Genomic DNA, 13,777 nt, shown 5'->3' on the forward strand with positions numbered 1-13,777 from the left:
TAAAAAATATGTTCCAGGGCTCTAAGCTTTAAAAAAACTTTTTTTTCTTTTTAATTCTCATGTGAGGATATGCTTTTACTGAATTTTAAAGAGAGAGGAAAGAAGATAGAGGGAGAGAAAAACATTGATGTGAGAGAGAAACATTGATCTGTTGCCGCCTGTAGGTGCCCCCAACTGGGAACCAAACCTGCAACCTTTTGGTGTATACTAAATTCTAATTAACTGAGCCACCCGGCCAGGGCTAAAACAACTTTTATTTTAACCTGATAGGTAAAGGATAATTTGAAAAGTCTTGGGGATTTCTTTGTCTGTCTGTGATTCACAGGTGAAATATGATTTTTGGTGTTTCCTTTCACATAATATGAAAGAAAGAATTTAAAATAGGTAGCTCTGCTGGCGTGGCTCAGTGGTTTAGCATTGACCTATGTAACAGGAGGTCATGGTTTGATTCCCGATCAGGGCACATGCCTGTGTTGCAAGTTCGATCCCCTGGAGGGGGTGTGCAGGAGGCAACCAATCAGTGATTCTCTCTTATCTTGACCAAAATCCTGGTGCACAAATTTGTGCACCAGTGGGGTCCCTCAGTCTGACCTGCGGGATCGGGCCGAAACAGGCTCTCCAACATCACACGAGGGGTCCCAGATTTCTAGAGGGCACAGGCCAGGCCAAGGAACTCCACTGGTGCACAATCAGGACCAGGGAGAGATGCGGGAGGTTGGCCAGCCAGAGAGGAACCATGGGAGTGCTCTAGGGCATGTCCGGCCCGTCTAGCTCAGTCCAGATCGGCAGGACCCCAGCAGCATGTTAACCTACAGGTTGGAGTGTTGGCACCTGGTGGTCAGTGCACGTCATAGTGAGTGGTTGAGCAGCCTTAGCATATCATTCGTATATTATGCTTTAATTGGTTGAACAGCTGACTAGACACATAGCATATTAGGTTTTTATTATATAGGATGCTTCTCTCTCTCTCTCTCTTTCCCTTCCTCTCTAAAATCAATAAAAAATATATTTAAAAAAATAAATAAAACAGGGTAATTTGTAAACCAAGCCAAAAATCAGTGTCATTTTGACAAAGCACTTTTCAGACCATTACACCAGCTGTGGAAGGCAGATAATTGCTACATACTTGTCCCCAAAGTCCAACAAAGTTGGGGCAAGTTTAGCAAACTGAAAACAGAGCCAAATTCTACTTAGAGAAGACAGGATAAGTTGTACTTGATAATGGTTTAAATCTAGTTAAATAAAACATTTGATAACTTAGCATTTTTTGTATTTTGAAGAATTTTAATGTAGCATGTATTCAAAATACATAAATTAATACAGTGAGTAACAAAAAGTAATTAATGCCAATTTGTTTAAAATAGTGCTGTCTCTACAGAGAAATCATAAGTGATGGGAATTGTACAAAGACATGCCTCAGCGATTAATACCATAGATGGCATCATTATTGGCTCGAACTATGGGACTGGGCCCTGAAAGGCACTCTTAGAGATGTCTGTGAGGCTGACCATGCAAATCTAGGCCAATGAAATGCAAGCACATGCTACTTGTTACATGCTCCATAAGAGTGTGATGAGGTCATTCCCACCATGTCCACCTGAGAAGCATCACCTGGTGAAGTGCTCTGGAATAAATAACCCACATTTATGCTATAGCAAAAACATTGTTCCCTGACTTTGTCAAAACATGACTCAAAACTATTCTTTGTACCATGTTCATGGATTGGTAGAATCAACATCATTAAAATGTCCATACTACCCAAAGCAATCTGTAAATTCAATGCACTTCCCATTAAAATACCAACGGCATATTTCACAGACCTAGAACGAACTCTCCAAAAATTCATCTGGAATAAAAAAAGACCCCCAATAGCTGCAGCGATCCTGAGAAAGAAGGAAAAAGTAGGTGGGATCTCAATATCAGATATCAAGCTGTATTACAAAGCCATTGTTCTCAAAACTGCTGGTACTGGCACAAGAACAGACATATAGATCAATGGAATAGAATAGAGAGCCCAGAAATCGATCCGAACCAATATGCTCAATTAATATTTGACAAAGGAGGCAAGAACATACAATGGAATCAAGACAGTCTCTTCAATAAATGGTGTTGGGAAAATTGGACAGGTACATGCAAAAAAATGAAACTAGACCACCAACTTACACCATACACAAAAATAAACTCAAAATGGATAAAGGACTTAAATGTACAATGGGAAACCATAAAAATACTAGAGGAATCCAAAGGCAACAAAATCTCAGTCATATGCCGAAGCAATTTCTTCACTGATACAGCTCCTAGGGCATTGGAAACTAAAGAGAAAATAAACAAATGGGACTACATCAAATAAAAAGCTTCTACACAGCAAAAGAAACCATCAACAAAACGACAAGAAAGCCCACTGCATGAGAGAACATATTTGCCAATGTTATCACCGATAAGGGTTTAATCTCCAACATTTATAGGGAACTCATACAACTTAACAAAAGGAAGATAAACAATCCAATCAAAAACTGGGCAAAGGACCTAAATAGACACTTTTCAAAAGAGGACATTCAGAAAGCCAAGAGACATATGAAAACATGCTCAAAGACACTAATCAACTGAGAAATGCAAATCAAAACAACAATGAGGTACCATCTCACACCTGTCAGAATGGCTATTATCAACAAATCAACACACGACAAGTGCTGGAGAGGATGTGGAGAAAAAGGAACACTCGTGCACTGCTGATGGGAATGCAGACTGGTGCAGCCACTATGGAAGACAGTATGGAGTTTCCTCAAAAAGTTAAAAATGGAACTCCCATTTGACCCAGTGATCCCACTTCTAGGAATATATCCCAAGAAACTAGAAACACCAATCAGAAAGGATATATGCACCCCTATGTTCATAGCAGCACAATTCACCATAGCTAAGATCTGGAAACTGCCTAAGTGCCCATCAGTAGATGAATGGATTAGAAAACTGTGGTACATCTACACAATGGAATACTATGCTGCTGTAAAAAAGAAGGAAGCCTTACCATTTGCAACAGCATGGATGGAACTGGAGAGCATTATGCTTAAGTGAAATAAGCCAGTCAATGAAGGAAGAATACCACATGATCTCACTCATTTATGGATAATAAAGACCATTATAAACTTATGAACAAAAATAGATACAGAGGCCGAGCAGCCTCGAACAGACTGTCAAACTACAGCGGGAAGGCCGGGGAAGGTTGGGGGGCGAGCGGGGGGATAAGAGATCAAACGAAGGACTTGTATGCATGCATATAAGCATAACCAATGGACATAAGATACTGGGGGGTAGGGGAGGCTGGGGAATGTCAAGGGGGTGGGGGGAGGAGACATATGTAATACTCTTTGTAATACTTTAAGCAATAAAACAAATTCTTTAAAAAAACTATTCTTTGTGATTTCGGATGTGAAAATAGTTAAAGTTTAGAGAAAATAGGAACGAATGACCCTTTGTATCCACACTATGCACAATCAAGGGTGTGCACACACAAGGAGCACGGACACACAAAACCTCCCCGGCGCTCTGCTTCAGACCCTAACTCCTCCACGGGAGGCTGACACCACATATGAAGGAGTTGACCGCCCTGAAATGTTAAGGTCAGAGTTACAGTGCATAGAATCACCCACCATTGGTTTTCCTCAACTCCTCCACCAGGTAGCGGGCTTCCTCTTGAACACGGTCCTCAATGTTCCTCTTCCCCACGCCCAGATTCCGCAGGGTCATGAGGGAGAAGCGCCGGATCTCCTTCCATCTCTTTCCACTGCTGAAAAGGATTCCTACAAGGAGGGAAACAGAAATTGGCAGAGAGGTCCCAGACAAGGATGAGGAAGCTGACCCTTGGCGTCCACACCAAGGGGCCAAGCTTTCTGAAGAGATCTTAAAATTCCTATTTTCCATCCTCCCCATCCCTATTCCACACGCACACCTACCAAACCCTTGGCTAACTTTCTCAGCCACTGGGAAACTGCCTCTTCCAGCAAACTCCTCGCCCCGGTCGATCAGGGCTTCCTTGATGGCCTCGTACCCGTGCAGCACCACTGTGGGTTTAATGCCAAAGTACACAGTGAACACCGGGCCGTAGACTTTTGAGAGCTGGCAAGTGGAAAGGAGATTCAAATGTTAGCCAAAGAAGTCACTATTTGACAATATACTGTGCCTGATTCAGAATGATATTATCATCCTGTCTTATGTTTTTACTAGAGGCCCGGTGCACAAAAATTTGTGCACTCGGGGGGGGGGGGGATGCCTCAGCCTGGGGTGTGCCCTCTCTCAGTCTGGGACCCCTCGGGGGATGACCACCTGCTGGCTTAGGCCCGCTCCCTGGGGATTGGGCCTAAGCTGGCAGTCAGACATCCCTCTGGCAGCCCGGGAGCCCTTGGGGGATGTCCACTTGCCAGCAGGGAGCAGGCCTAAGCTGCAGTCGGACATCCTTAGTGCTGCTGAGGAGGCGGGAGAGGCTCCCACCACCACCGCTGTACTGGCAGCCGTCAGCCTGGCTTGTGGCTGAGCAGAGCTCCCCCTGTGGGAGCGCACTGACCACCAGGGGATAGCTCCTGCATTGAGCATCTGCCCCCTGGTGGTCAGTGTGTGTCATAGTGACCAGTCATTCCCAGTCTTTCTGCTGGTAGGGTCAATTTGCATATTACCCTTTTATTATATAGGAATGCCTGGCCAGCCTAGGTGAGGGGCTGATGGCTATTTGCAGGCTGGCCACAGCCCCTTCAGGGTGGGGGTCCCCCATGGGGTGCCTGGTCAGCCTGGGTGAGGGGCTGATGGCTGTTTGCAGGCTGGCCACAGCCCCCAGCCACCCAAGCTCCCAGTGGAGGCTGGCTGGAAGCAGGCATCTGAGATTATTTGTCTTCTATAATTGAAACTTTGTTGCCATGAGCGGAGGCCACAGCCAGCTCAGGGCAGGCAGGAAGCTTGGCTTCCTCCATCACTGGGGCAACCAAGACTCCTGCTTGCTCCAGCTCCATGGCTGCCAGCAGCCATCTTGGTTTGGTTAATTTGCATATAGTTGCTCTGATTGGCTGGTGGGCGTGGCTTAGGGCATAGCGAAGGTATGGTCAGTTAGCATCTTTGTCTTTTATTAGTGTAGATTCTATGACATGGTCTATAATATTTCTCAAGTTAATACATAAATATGAAGGGGATTGTTAACAGCTGCGCCGGCAACAGCCTGGGTAAATTGTACATGTATTGCAATTAATCTTCAAAGCAGCAGCATCAGCGGTTCATTTGCCCCACTTACCAATAAGGAAATGGATGTCAGAGAATTTCAGTGCATTTTCTGCATCCCCTAACTGCTATGTACAGATTGAAATTTGAGCCTCTGTTTATGCAACCTCAGATCCTTTAGCAATATGTCAATCTCCAATGATCCCACCTGCTCCTTCAGGATCACCCGGGGAGCTCTTGCCATCAGAATTCTGATTCAGTAGCCCTGTGATGAGTACTGGAATCCTATACTTAAAGAAACTCACCCTGCCAAAACCGGTTTAGCTCGGTGGATAGAGCGTCGGCCTGCGGACTGAAGGGTCCCAGGTTCGATTCTGGTCAAGGGCATGTACCTTGGTTGCGGGCACATCCCCAGTGGGAGGTGTGCAGGAGGCGGCTGGTCGATGTTTCTCTCTCATCGATGTTTCTAACTCTCTATCCCTCTCCCTTCCTCTCTGTAAAAAATCAATAAAAATATATTAAAAAAAAAAAAAAGAAAGAAACTCACCCTGGATGATCCTAATGCCCAGCCCAGTTCATGATCCTCTGTATTACTAACACAGAAGGAGGGAGCACCACGGGGGCAGTGCCAGGACATGCGGCATCTTATGGACAAGCAGTTTCTTCCACCTTCAGCAGTCCGGGCCACAGGCAGCCACAGAGCTGCTGACTGTGCCCAAAGGATCCTGTTACCAGCAAGCTGGCCCTGATAACTTCTCTCTTTCACTCACACTATTCCTAATCCCAGTTTTTTCCTTGACATAAGGCATAATTTGCTTCCTTTGAGAAGTACAGTTTTCCTACCTATTCTGAACAAAACACAGTGTTTATATAATAGACTAGAGGCCCAATGCACAAAATTCATGCAAGGGGCTTGGCCCTCGCAGCCCCGGCTTCATCCGAAAGGTAGTCCGGAAGGACGTCCAGAAGGTCGTTCAATTGTCCAGTCTAATTAGCATATTATGCTTTTATTATTATAGATGACTTCCTTTTTAAATTACATTTATTGGGTGACATTGGTTAATAAAATTATATAGGTTTCAGGTGTACAATTCTATATGTCATCTGAATATTGCATCGTGTGCCCACCACCCAAAGTCAAATCTTCTTCTAGTGACTTCTTGAATGAAATTTCTAATCAAAAACATCTCTCTTACCATTTATCTTCAGCTAAAAATCGCCATAAATAATGGGGAAACTAAACAGGGCAGGAGCTTTCCCATCTTTTGCTACTTTATTTTTTGATTGTAGCCTACAGAGACCTAAAGTACCTCACTCATAAAATGCATTAGTATTTTATTTCACTGTTCTTGTGGGTGAAAAGTCAAAAATAATACTCTACGGGGAGTATTTGCTTTACAATGACGTACTTTAATGATTTTATTTAAACATATTTTAATAACTCTATATTATTTAGAAGTAGATGTTAATTTCCTTACCCATGGCAAGCTGCTGGAAGAACACAAAACATACTTACATTGCTTAAGGACTTGCTGATGTTCTTCACATCTAGCTGGAGTAAGTTTCCAATAATTGGGAGAGGAGTAGGGCCAGGTGGAAGTTTCCTTCTTCCAGAGCTCTGTATCCATAGCGACAGGAGAAGCAAACAGGAGAGACAGAGCACCAGGAGCGCAACCGGGCCCATCGTAGCACTCTCTTCCTACTGAGTCTACTGGGAGCTTAAACTCCAAATGCTCATAACACTCCCTGCTACTCAGCATGTGCCTCTTTGGGAGGGATCTAATCAGCTAGATTAGAAGTTACTTTAATCTTTCTTTCTCCAAGGGACTTTGGTCTGTTGCTCAGTTACAAATCCCCACCCCTGAGATTCTGGTTTAATAAGTTTGGGGTAAAGCCAAGCTACTGTTATTTATTTTTAAACATCCACATGGTTAAGAAACAGTGAAAGTAAATGTTTTGATTAAAAAAAAATTGCTCAACATTCTTGCCCACCCCCACGTGGCTAAGTGGATTTGGAGTGTTGTCTGGTACACCAAAAGGTAGTGGGTTCAATTCCCGCTATGACTAGGAAGGTTGTGGTTTCCATTCCAGTTGGGGCCCATAGAGGAGGCAACTGATCGACATTTCTCTTGCATATCGATGTTTCTCCCTCTCTCTCTGTGAAATCAATAAAAACATATCCTCAGATAAGGATTGTTTAAAAAAATGTTTAATATTCTGGATTCACAGATTATTGACCAGTTGAGAATTCCTACCTTAGGGGGCAATTCTTGTATATAAACAAGCCTTTTGAAGGCCCATACTAACAGCATAGGGAACGTAACTCATTAATCTTGAATCCCCAAATTGCATTGCTAGTTAGTTAAGTAAATTTATACACATTTTAACATCAAACTATGCCCCCACCAAAAATAAAAAAAAAAACTGAAAAGAGACATTATTAATTTTTATTTTTCCAATGGAGAAAGGAAAACTCAGAACAGGACACCCATCTAGTGTCACACAACTCCTAAGTCACAAAACTGGGATTGGAAATTACATTTTCTAATGCCCATTGTGGTGCCCTTGGCTGCCTCAAGAACAATTTTAGGAAAATAAAACCAACTCCCCCCTGAACATTAGTTTCTCTGAGTGTGTACCCCACTGACTGGTCACAAAGTAATAAGACTTCATGTTAAATAGAAGGCCTTATTTGACTCCAAGCATTAAAGGGCCTTAGACTCTCAAGAGAAGAAGTGAAAGACAGAGATTCTCCCCTCCCTGTCTCTCCATCACTGCAGATCACTGCAGAGGTGAAAATGCACAGGTAACAGGGAAGAACCCATGTCAGAGAATTTAGGGGGAGGCTTCAAAAGCCCATCACCTCCCACCCACCTCCAGACACAGTGTTTTCTGTCACTTTGTTGGCCTGTCATTGTCGCAAATAATGGAATGACGTGTGCACAGCAAGGTAGGGAGGTTTTAGCTAGGACCGCAGGCATGGACTCTGGAAGACAGAAGACAGGGAATTCCTTGAACAGACTCACAGCACGAACCAGCATAATGTACAGACCTCGTCAAGGGGAACTCTTAGTGATCATGAGAAGCCAGATGTCAGTGGAATGGCCTACATTATCAGATCACCAACAGTATTGCTGTACGAAGACATAACCCGTAAAGACACCATCATAGTTGCCCTAACTTGATTAGTGCAGCTACTTCTAAGCTCTTTTAGTAAGGAAAATTAAGACCGGTCAAGGCCCCATTTACACGATGTTGTATCCCTCGTGTTAACAGGGAGACTGACAATTTACAGAATTTTCACTTCCATCGCATCTCTTTTGATACACTCAATTACCATTGCTTAAGGGAAAGTCATGCCAATTTGAATAAATAGGCGCAGGCCTCGACATTTCAGCACCTTGGCTAAGGACATGACGTCCTGCACTCTTGCTCAGCAGTCAACATTCCGGTCAAGCAAGTTCCCCAGCATTTGCTGAGTGTGTGCTGTGTATGCTCCAGCATTCGTGGCTTACCTTAATCAGCGGCTATCAGTAAACACAAAGTGAGTCAATACTGCAGCAGCTCAGGCTGACTGAGCAGGGTCAGAAAAGTTTAGTTTTGAACTTGAGTGAGTTCAGGTCTTGGCAAACCCTCTATCTGGGACTAAGAGCAGCCAGTGTTTGCTTCCTGACGCACACAGCTCTGGACTTTACACGCACCCTGCAACCAAATCTTGGATGAAATGAACTCAGTGGCTCTATTTTCACACAACCACATCCGTCTTTGAGAAATGCCTTACTTTCTGACACAACCATCGCCTTGTACTCCTGCCCCAGCTCTCTAATTGGCCATTTCTCCGGAGAACCCTGGTTCTTAGTGTGAAATGTGGCTTAGAAGCGAAGACCTGTGCACTAGAAGTGCTCACCGCTATGGGGGTCACAGCTACCGGGCTTCTCAGGGAACAGAGATATAATGTGTGTAATGCACGTATGCATTTACTTATTTGATCAATTCCCCTGTGGTACCAAACTCCTAATTCTGCTACCACACCCTCTGCTGGGTGAGGATATTCTCCTTACACTACTTGGGCTACAATAATCACACCAGGCCACCCCTCCTTGTGGATGCCCCCCTTACCCTGCTGAGGCCCAGGTACTCCCTGCCAGACTGCCCCGGGTATGGACACCGTTTTGCCTCTGATACTCCACCCTGGGGCACCCATCTTACCCTGCTCGGGCTCTGCTCCACAGGTCAAGGTGCCACCCTCATGTGGCCACTCTCGTCAGCATGGGTGGACTTTATCTTCCCAAACCGAACAGGTTCTCCCACTTGTTCTTGTAGGTGCCCGCCTCACCTCTGCTGGATTGTGATCCCAGGCCTGACTGCCTGTCCATGAGGGCGCCCTCTTCCCTCTCCTTGACTCTAAGTCCGATTGCAAGGCAGCCGCATCCTCTGTACCAATACCCTCCTCTCCCCACTCAAGCTCTGACACCCCAATAAATAACAAATAAGTAAATCTCAACCATAAAAACAAAGAAATTTAAAATGGATATACAATCGTTTCTCTCTCATTCATATTTCTCTCTCTCCCTCTCCCTTCCTCTCTGTCTCTAAGAAAACAATAAAAAATAGATTTAAAAAAATTTGCCCTGGCCAGTGTGTCTCAGTTGGTTGAGCATTGAGAACACCGGTTCAAATTCTGGTCAGGGCACATGCCCAGGTTGTGGGCTCGATTCTCAGTAGGGGAGTGCAGGAGGCAGCTGATCAATGTCTCTCTCTCTCTCTTTTTCTCTCTCTTCCTTCCTCCTTCTCTCCCTCTCTTCCTCACTCCCTCCCTCTCTCTCATATCCTCTCTCTCTAGAAATTCAATACAAATGTATGTAAAATGGACATAAGCCATGAAAGGACAATTCACAAAGAAATAAAAGCACAAGGAGCACATGCAGAAGTGATCAGCACTACCCCAGAGGGACACTAATGAAAAGACTGAGATACCATTTGCACTTGTGAAAAAGACTACATTATATTTTTTTAAATTTTTTTTGAATGTTCTTGCTTCTTAGAGATATTTCTTTTTTTTTCTTTTTTAATCTTTATTGTTCAGATTATTACATTTGTTCCTCTTTTTTCCCCCCATAACTCCCCTCCACCCAGTTCCCACCCCACCCTCCTCCATCACTCCCCACCCACTGTCCTCATCCATAGTTGCACGATTTTTGTCCAGTCTCTTCCCGCATCCCCCTCACCACTTTCCCCCACAAGAATAGCCAGTCCACTCCCTTTCTATGCCCCTGATTCTATTATAATCACCAGTTCATTCTGTTCATCAGATTATTCACTTGATTTTCAGATTCACTTGTTGATAGATGTGTATTTGTTGTTCATAATTTGTATCTTTATCTTTTTCTTCTTCTTCCTCTTCTTAAAGGATACCTTTCAGCATTTCATATAATACTGGTTTGGTGGTGATGAACTCCTTTAGCTTTTTCTTATCTGTGAAGCTCTTTATCTGACCTTCAATTAAAAAGACTACATTTTAAAAGACTGAAAACAACAGGAATAGGCAAAGATATGAAGAAGCTATAGCTCCCATAGTCTGCAGGGGAGAATGTAAAAAACAATGACACCCACTTTGGAAAGGATGGGTGAACTTGACATCTCTGTGACATTTGGGGGATAAGTGGCAGACAGACAACAGAAGCATCTGCCTCCTCGGCTAGTGGGGCCAGCTGGCCTGACCGTCCTGGGCAACCCAGGAGGGCAAGTTCTGGGGCTTAGGGTTCAACACCAGTTCCCCCTCTGAGCTTCAGTTTCCACATTTGTGCACAAGGCTCCCAGCTTCCCAGGACAGAGTCCCCTTTCTTGGATTGTGAGCTTGGCATGCATGACCCTCAAAACCTCCCAGGAGAGTGGATTTTCAATTGTGGTTTAAGCTGCACGTGGGGGACATTTGGCAAAATCCACAGAGCTCACTGGACATGCTCAGGGAAAAGGAAATTAGCCAGCCTGCACGCAGTCCATACGATGTTCGTATTAAGCATTCCCGTTTTCAGAGCTTTAGAACATTCTGTGCTAAAATTTCTGATTTTCGTTGTTCTCATTTCTTTGTGTTCCTTTTCAATTTCTAACATTTTTAGCTGCAGTATTGTTTGATTCATTTTCACATGCTTGTCATTAGTGTTCTTAAAGTATTAAATGGTATGAATTGTCTTCATTTAATAATGTTATCTCTTTATCTGACATGTTATTAGTGTATCCACTGTTAGTATTTTTAAAGGATTGTGCAATATTGACGTTGGTAACTTCTTTGATCCAAAGTTTATTGGGGAAGAGTTCAAAATTTCCCAAGCAGTTGGGAAATTTACATCACAATTTGTTTTTAATTATTCTCAAATGGGATTATAGGAAATTATCTCTATTATGCCATAAACTTTTTTTCAAAACATTAGGATCCTTTGTAGTCCAAAATGGTAAATTTTATTTTATTTTCCTTTAAATTTGTTATTATTTTTATTTAAATTCTTTATTGTTTAAAGTATTACATGAGTCTCCTTTCCCCCCCCATTGACCTCTCCCCGGCCGCCCCCGCCCCCAGCACATGCCCTCACCCCCCCCAACTGTCTGTGTCCATTGGTTATGCTCATAGGCATGCATACACGTCCTTTGGTTGACCTCTTACCCTCTCACCCTCCGCCTTCCCTCATAGGTTCAAAATGGTGAATTTTAATTCATATTACATGGCCACATACTATGGACATTTTTTCACCATTTTAAATTTCATCACTCCTCTATTCTACTTTGACAGGGGTTTTAACCACCTGCTGACTCAGCAGAACACTAAGTGTGAATCTCCAGGAAGAGCAAATGATGGCTTTCTCTCCTTCCTTCACTCATTTATTTATTCCTCCCACAAACATGGGCCCCTAATCCTGACCAGGCTCTGTCCTGGTTTCTGGTCACTCACCCCTATTTAGTGAGCACAGATATTAAAAGAATGGGTATGACTATACATGGGCAATGAGGGGGGGTGGTCATTCCAGGCTGAGAATAATGTGCACTGAGTAATTGGTGGCCTTCTGGGACCACAGAGAGCAAAGTATAAGTAGAGAAAAGAAAACGCCAAGGTCAGGGTAAAGGGTGTGTGAGTTCTTTAATGCTTTGGTGCTGTCCACACAACCGTCTGTGGCTTGGTCTGCCCAGTTACCTGTCACAGGAGTGATTCTGGGCATCCAGCTGGGAAGTGTACTTGCGGCAATCACAGAATGAGACACCAAGTCTCACTGTCCCTGGATTTCATAGGAGATGGTGATCTTAGAATTTATCAGGCATTCAGAAGAAGAGGGAGGGGGAGGAGGAGGAGGCAGTTGCTTCATCCTGTGGGGAAAAAGGATGCAAATGCAGAAGTGTCTGGTGACCTGGACATGTTCAACCCTATGACAAGGTACATCATGTGCACTGTAGTAAAACATCTGGGAAAAGAAAAGCCTCAATATTCAGACTAAGAACAGTTGATGTCTGTTCCTGGAAAAAAAAAAAAGATCCAGGCTCTGGAAGATGAAACCAATTCCATCAAAACAAAGTGGAAGAAATTAAAACGATGGTGGGCAACTGGAAAAAGGCTCCGGGTTCCAGTGAGCTCTGGGGCCTGAGTGGAGAGTTCGGTTGCTCCTGCAGAATGCTGGCTCAAGACCAAAGTCCTGACAGCTTCCCTGGAGGAAGGGGACATGTGATAACCTGGAATCAGAGGATGAAGACGATGTTGACCCATCAAAGTACCCAGAAGTTCACAGAGGGATGCTCCAAATTCAAATGCAACATAACAAGAAGAATCCATCCCACACCAACATGACTGGAGAAGAAGAAAAAGCCCATCATGATGTCCAGACTGAGGAAGCCTCGATCGAAGGGGCAGATCCATGACTTGAGGAGGAAGGGAATGAAATGACTGAGCCTTATCAACAGAAACAAGCACAGCGAGCACAGCAGTTTGGACTTACCGTCGTGGCAGACTGTGACTTGGCAGCAAGAGGCAGGAAGTCCTGATGAACCTTGGAACTGATGAGATGAAGACCCACAGAAAACAATTCAAAAGTCTCAAGGAAAAGCTGGGAAGAACCTTTTCATCATAGAGGCAGGTTTCTGGAACTAAAGTCTTGTAAGAGTTCAGGAAGAAACAGAAGGAAACTTCAGCCACAGAGAAGAGGTTGCAAAGAAAAACCTAATTAGGATTAAACTTGAGTTTTTACAAGTAATTTATTCTTTTGCTTTTTTCCAAATTCTTTTTTAAAATTCTTCATTGTTGAAAGTTTTACATATGTCTCCTATTTTCCCCCATTGACCTCTACCCCCCACCCTTTTCTGCCCCCGGCACATGCCCCCACCCTCCTATTGTCTGTGTCCATTGGTCATGCTCATATGCACGGATACAAGTCATTTGGTTGATCTCTTACTATACTTCCTCGCTCCCCAACCCTCCCCGCCTTCCCTCTGAGATTTTTCAGTCTGTTTGATGTATCTATGTCTCGGGATCTATTTTTGTTCATCAGTTTATGTTGTTCATTATATTCTACAAATGAGTGAGATCATGTGATATTTA

At 43.8% G+C, this 13,777-nt stretch overlaps 1 protein-coding gene across 1 annotated transcript in view; it reads right to left on the reverse strand.

Annotated features, from left to right (window-relative positions):
- The window catches only part of LOC118669936 (cytochrome P450 2C18-like), a 42,566-nt gene extending 35,532 nt beyond the window's left edge, over positions 1-7,034 (reverse strand). The window contains exons 1-3 of the mRNA XM_036336543.1: positions 6,716-7,034; positions 3,951-4,113; positions 3,648-3,797 (exon numbers count right to left, since the gene is read on the reverse strand). Coding sequence (XP_036192436.1) covers positions 3,648-3,797; positions 3,951-4,113; positions 6,716-6,883 — 481 coding nt within the window. The 5' untranslated portion in view covers positions 6,884-7,034. The remainder of the gene's footprint in view (positions 1-3,647; positions 3,798-3,950; positions 4,114-6,715) is intronic.
- Between the last annotated feature and the right edge of the window lie 6,743 nt (positions 7,035-13,777).

Source organism: Myotis myotis, unplaced genomic scaffold (assembly GCF_014108235.1).
Source record: "Myotis myotis isolate mMyoMyo1 unplaced genomic scaffold, mMyoMyo1.p scaffold_m19_p_15, whole genome shotgun sequence".
Lineage (NCBI taxonomy): Eukaryota > Metazoa > Chordata > Mammalia > Chiroptera > Vespertilionidae > Myotis > Myotis myotis.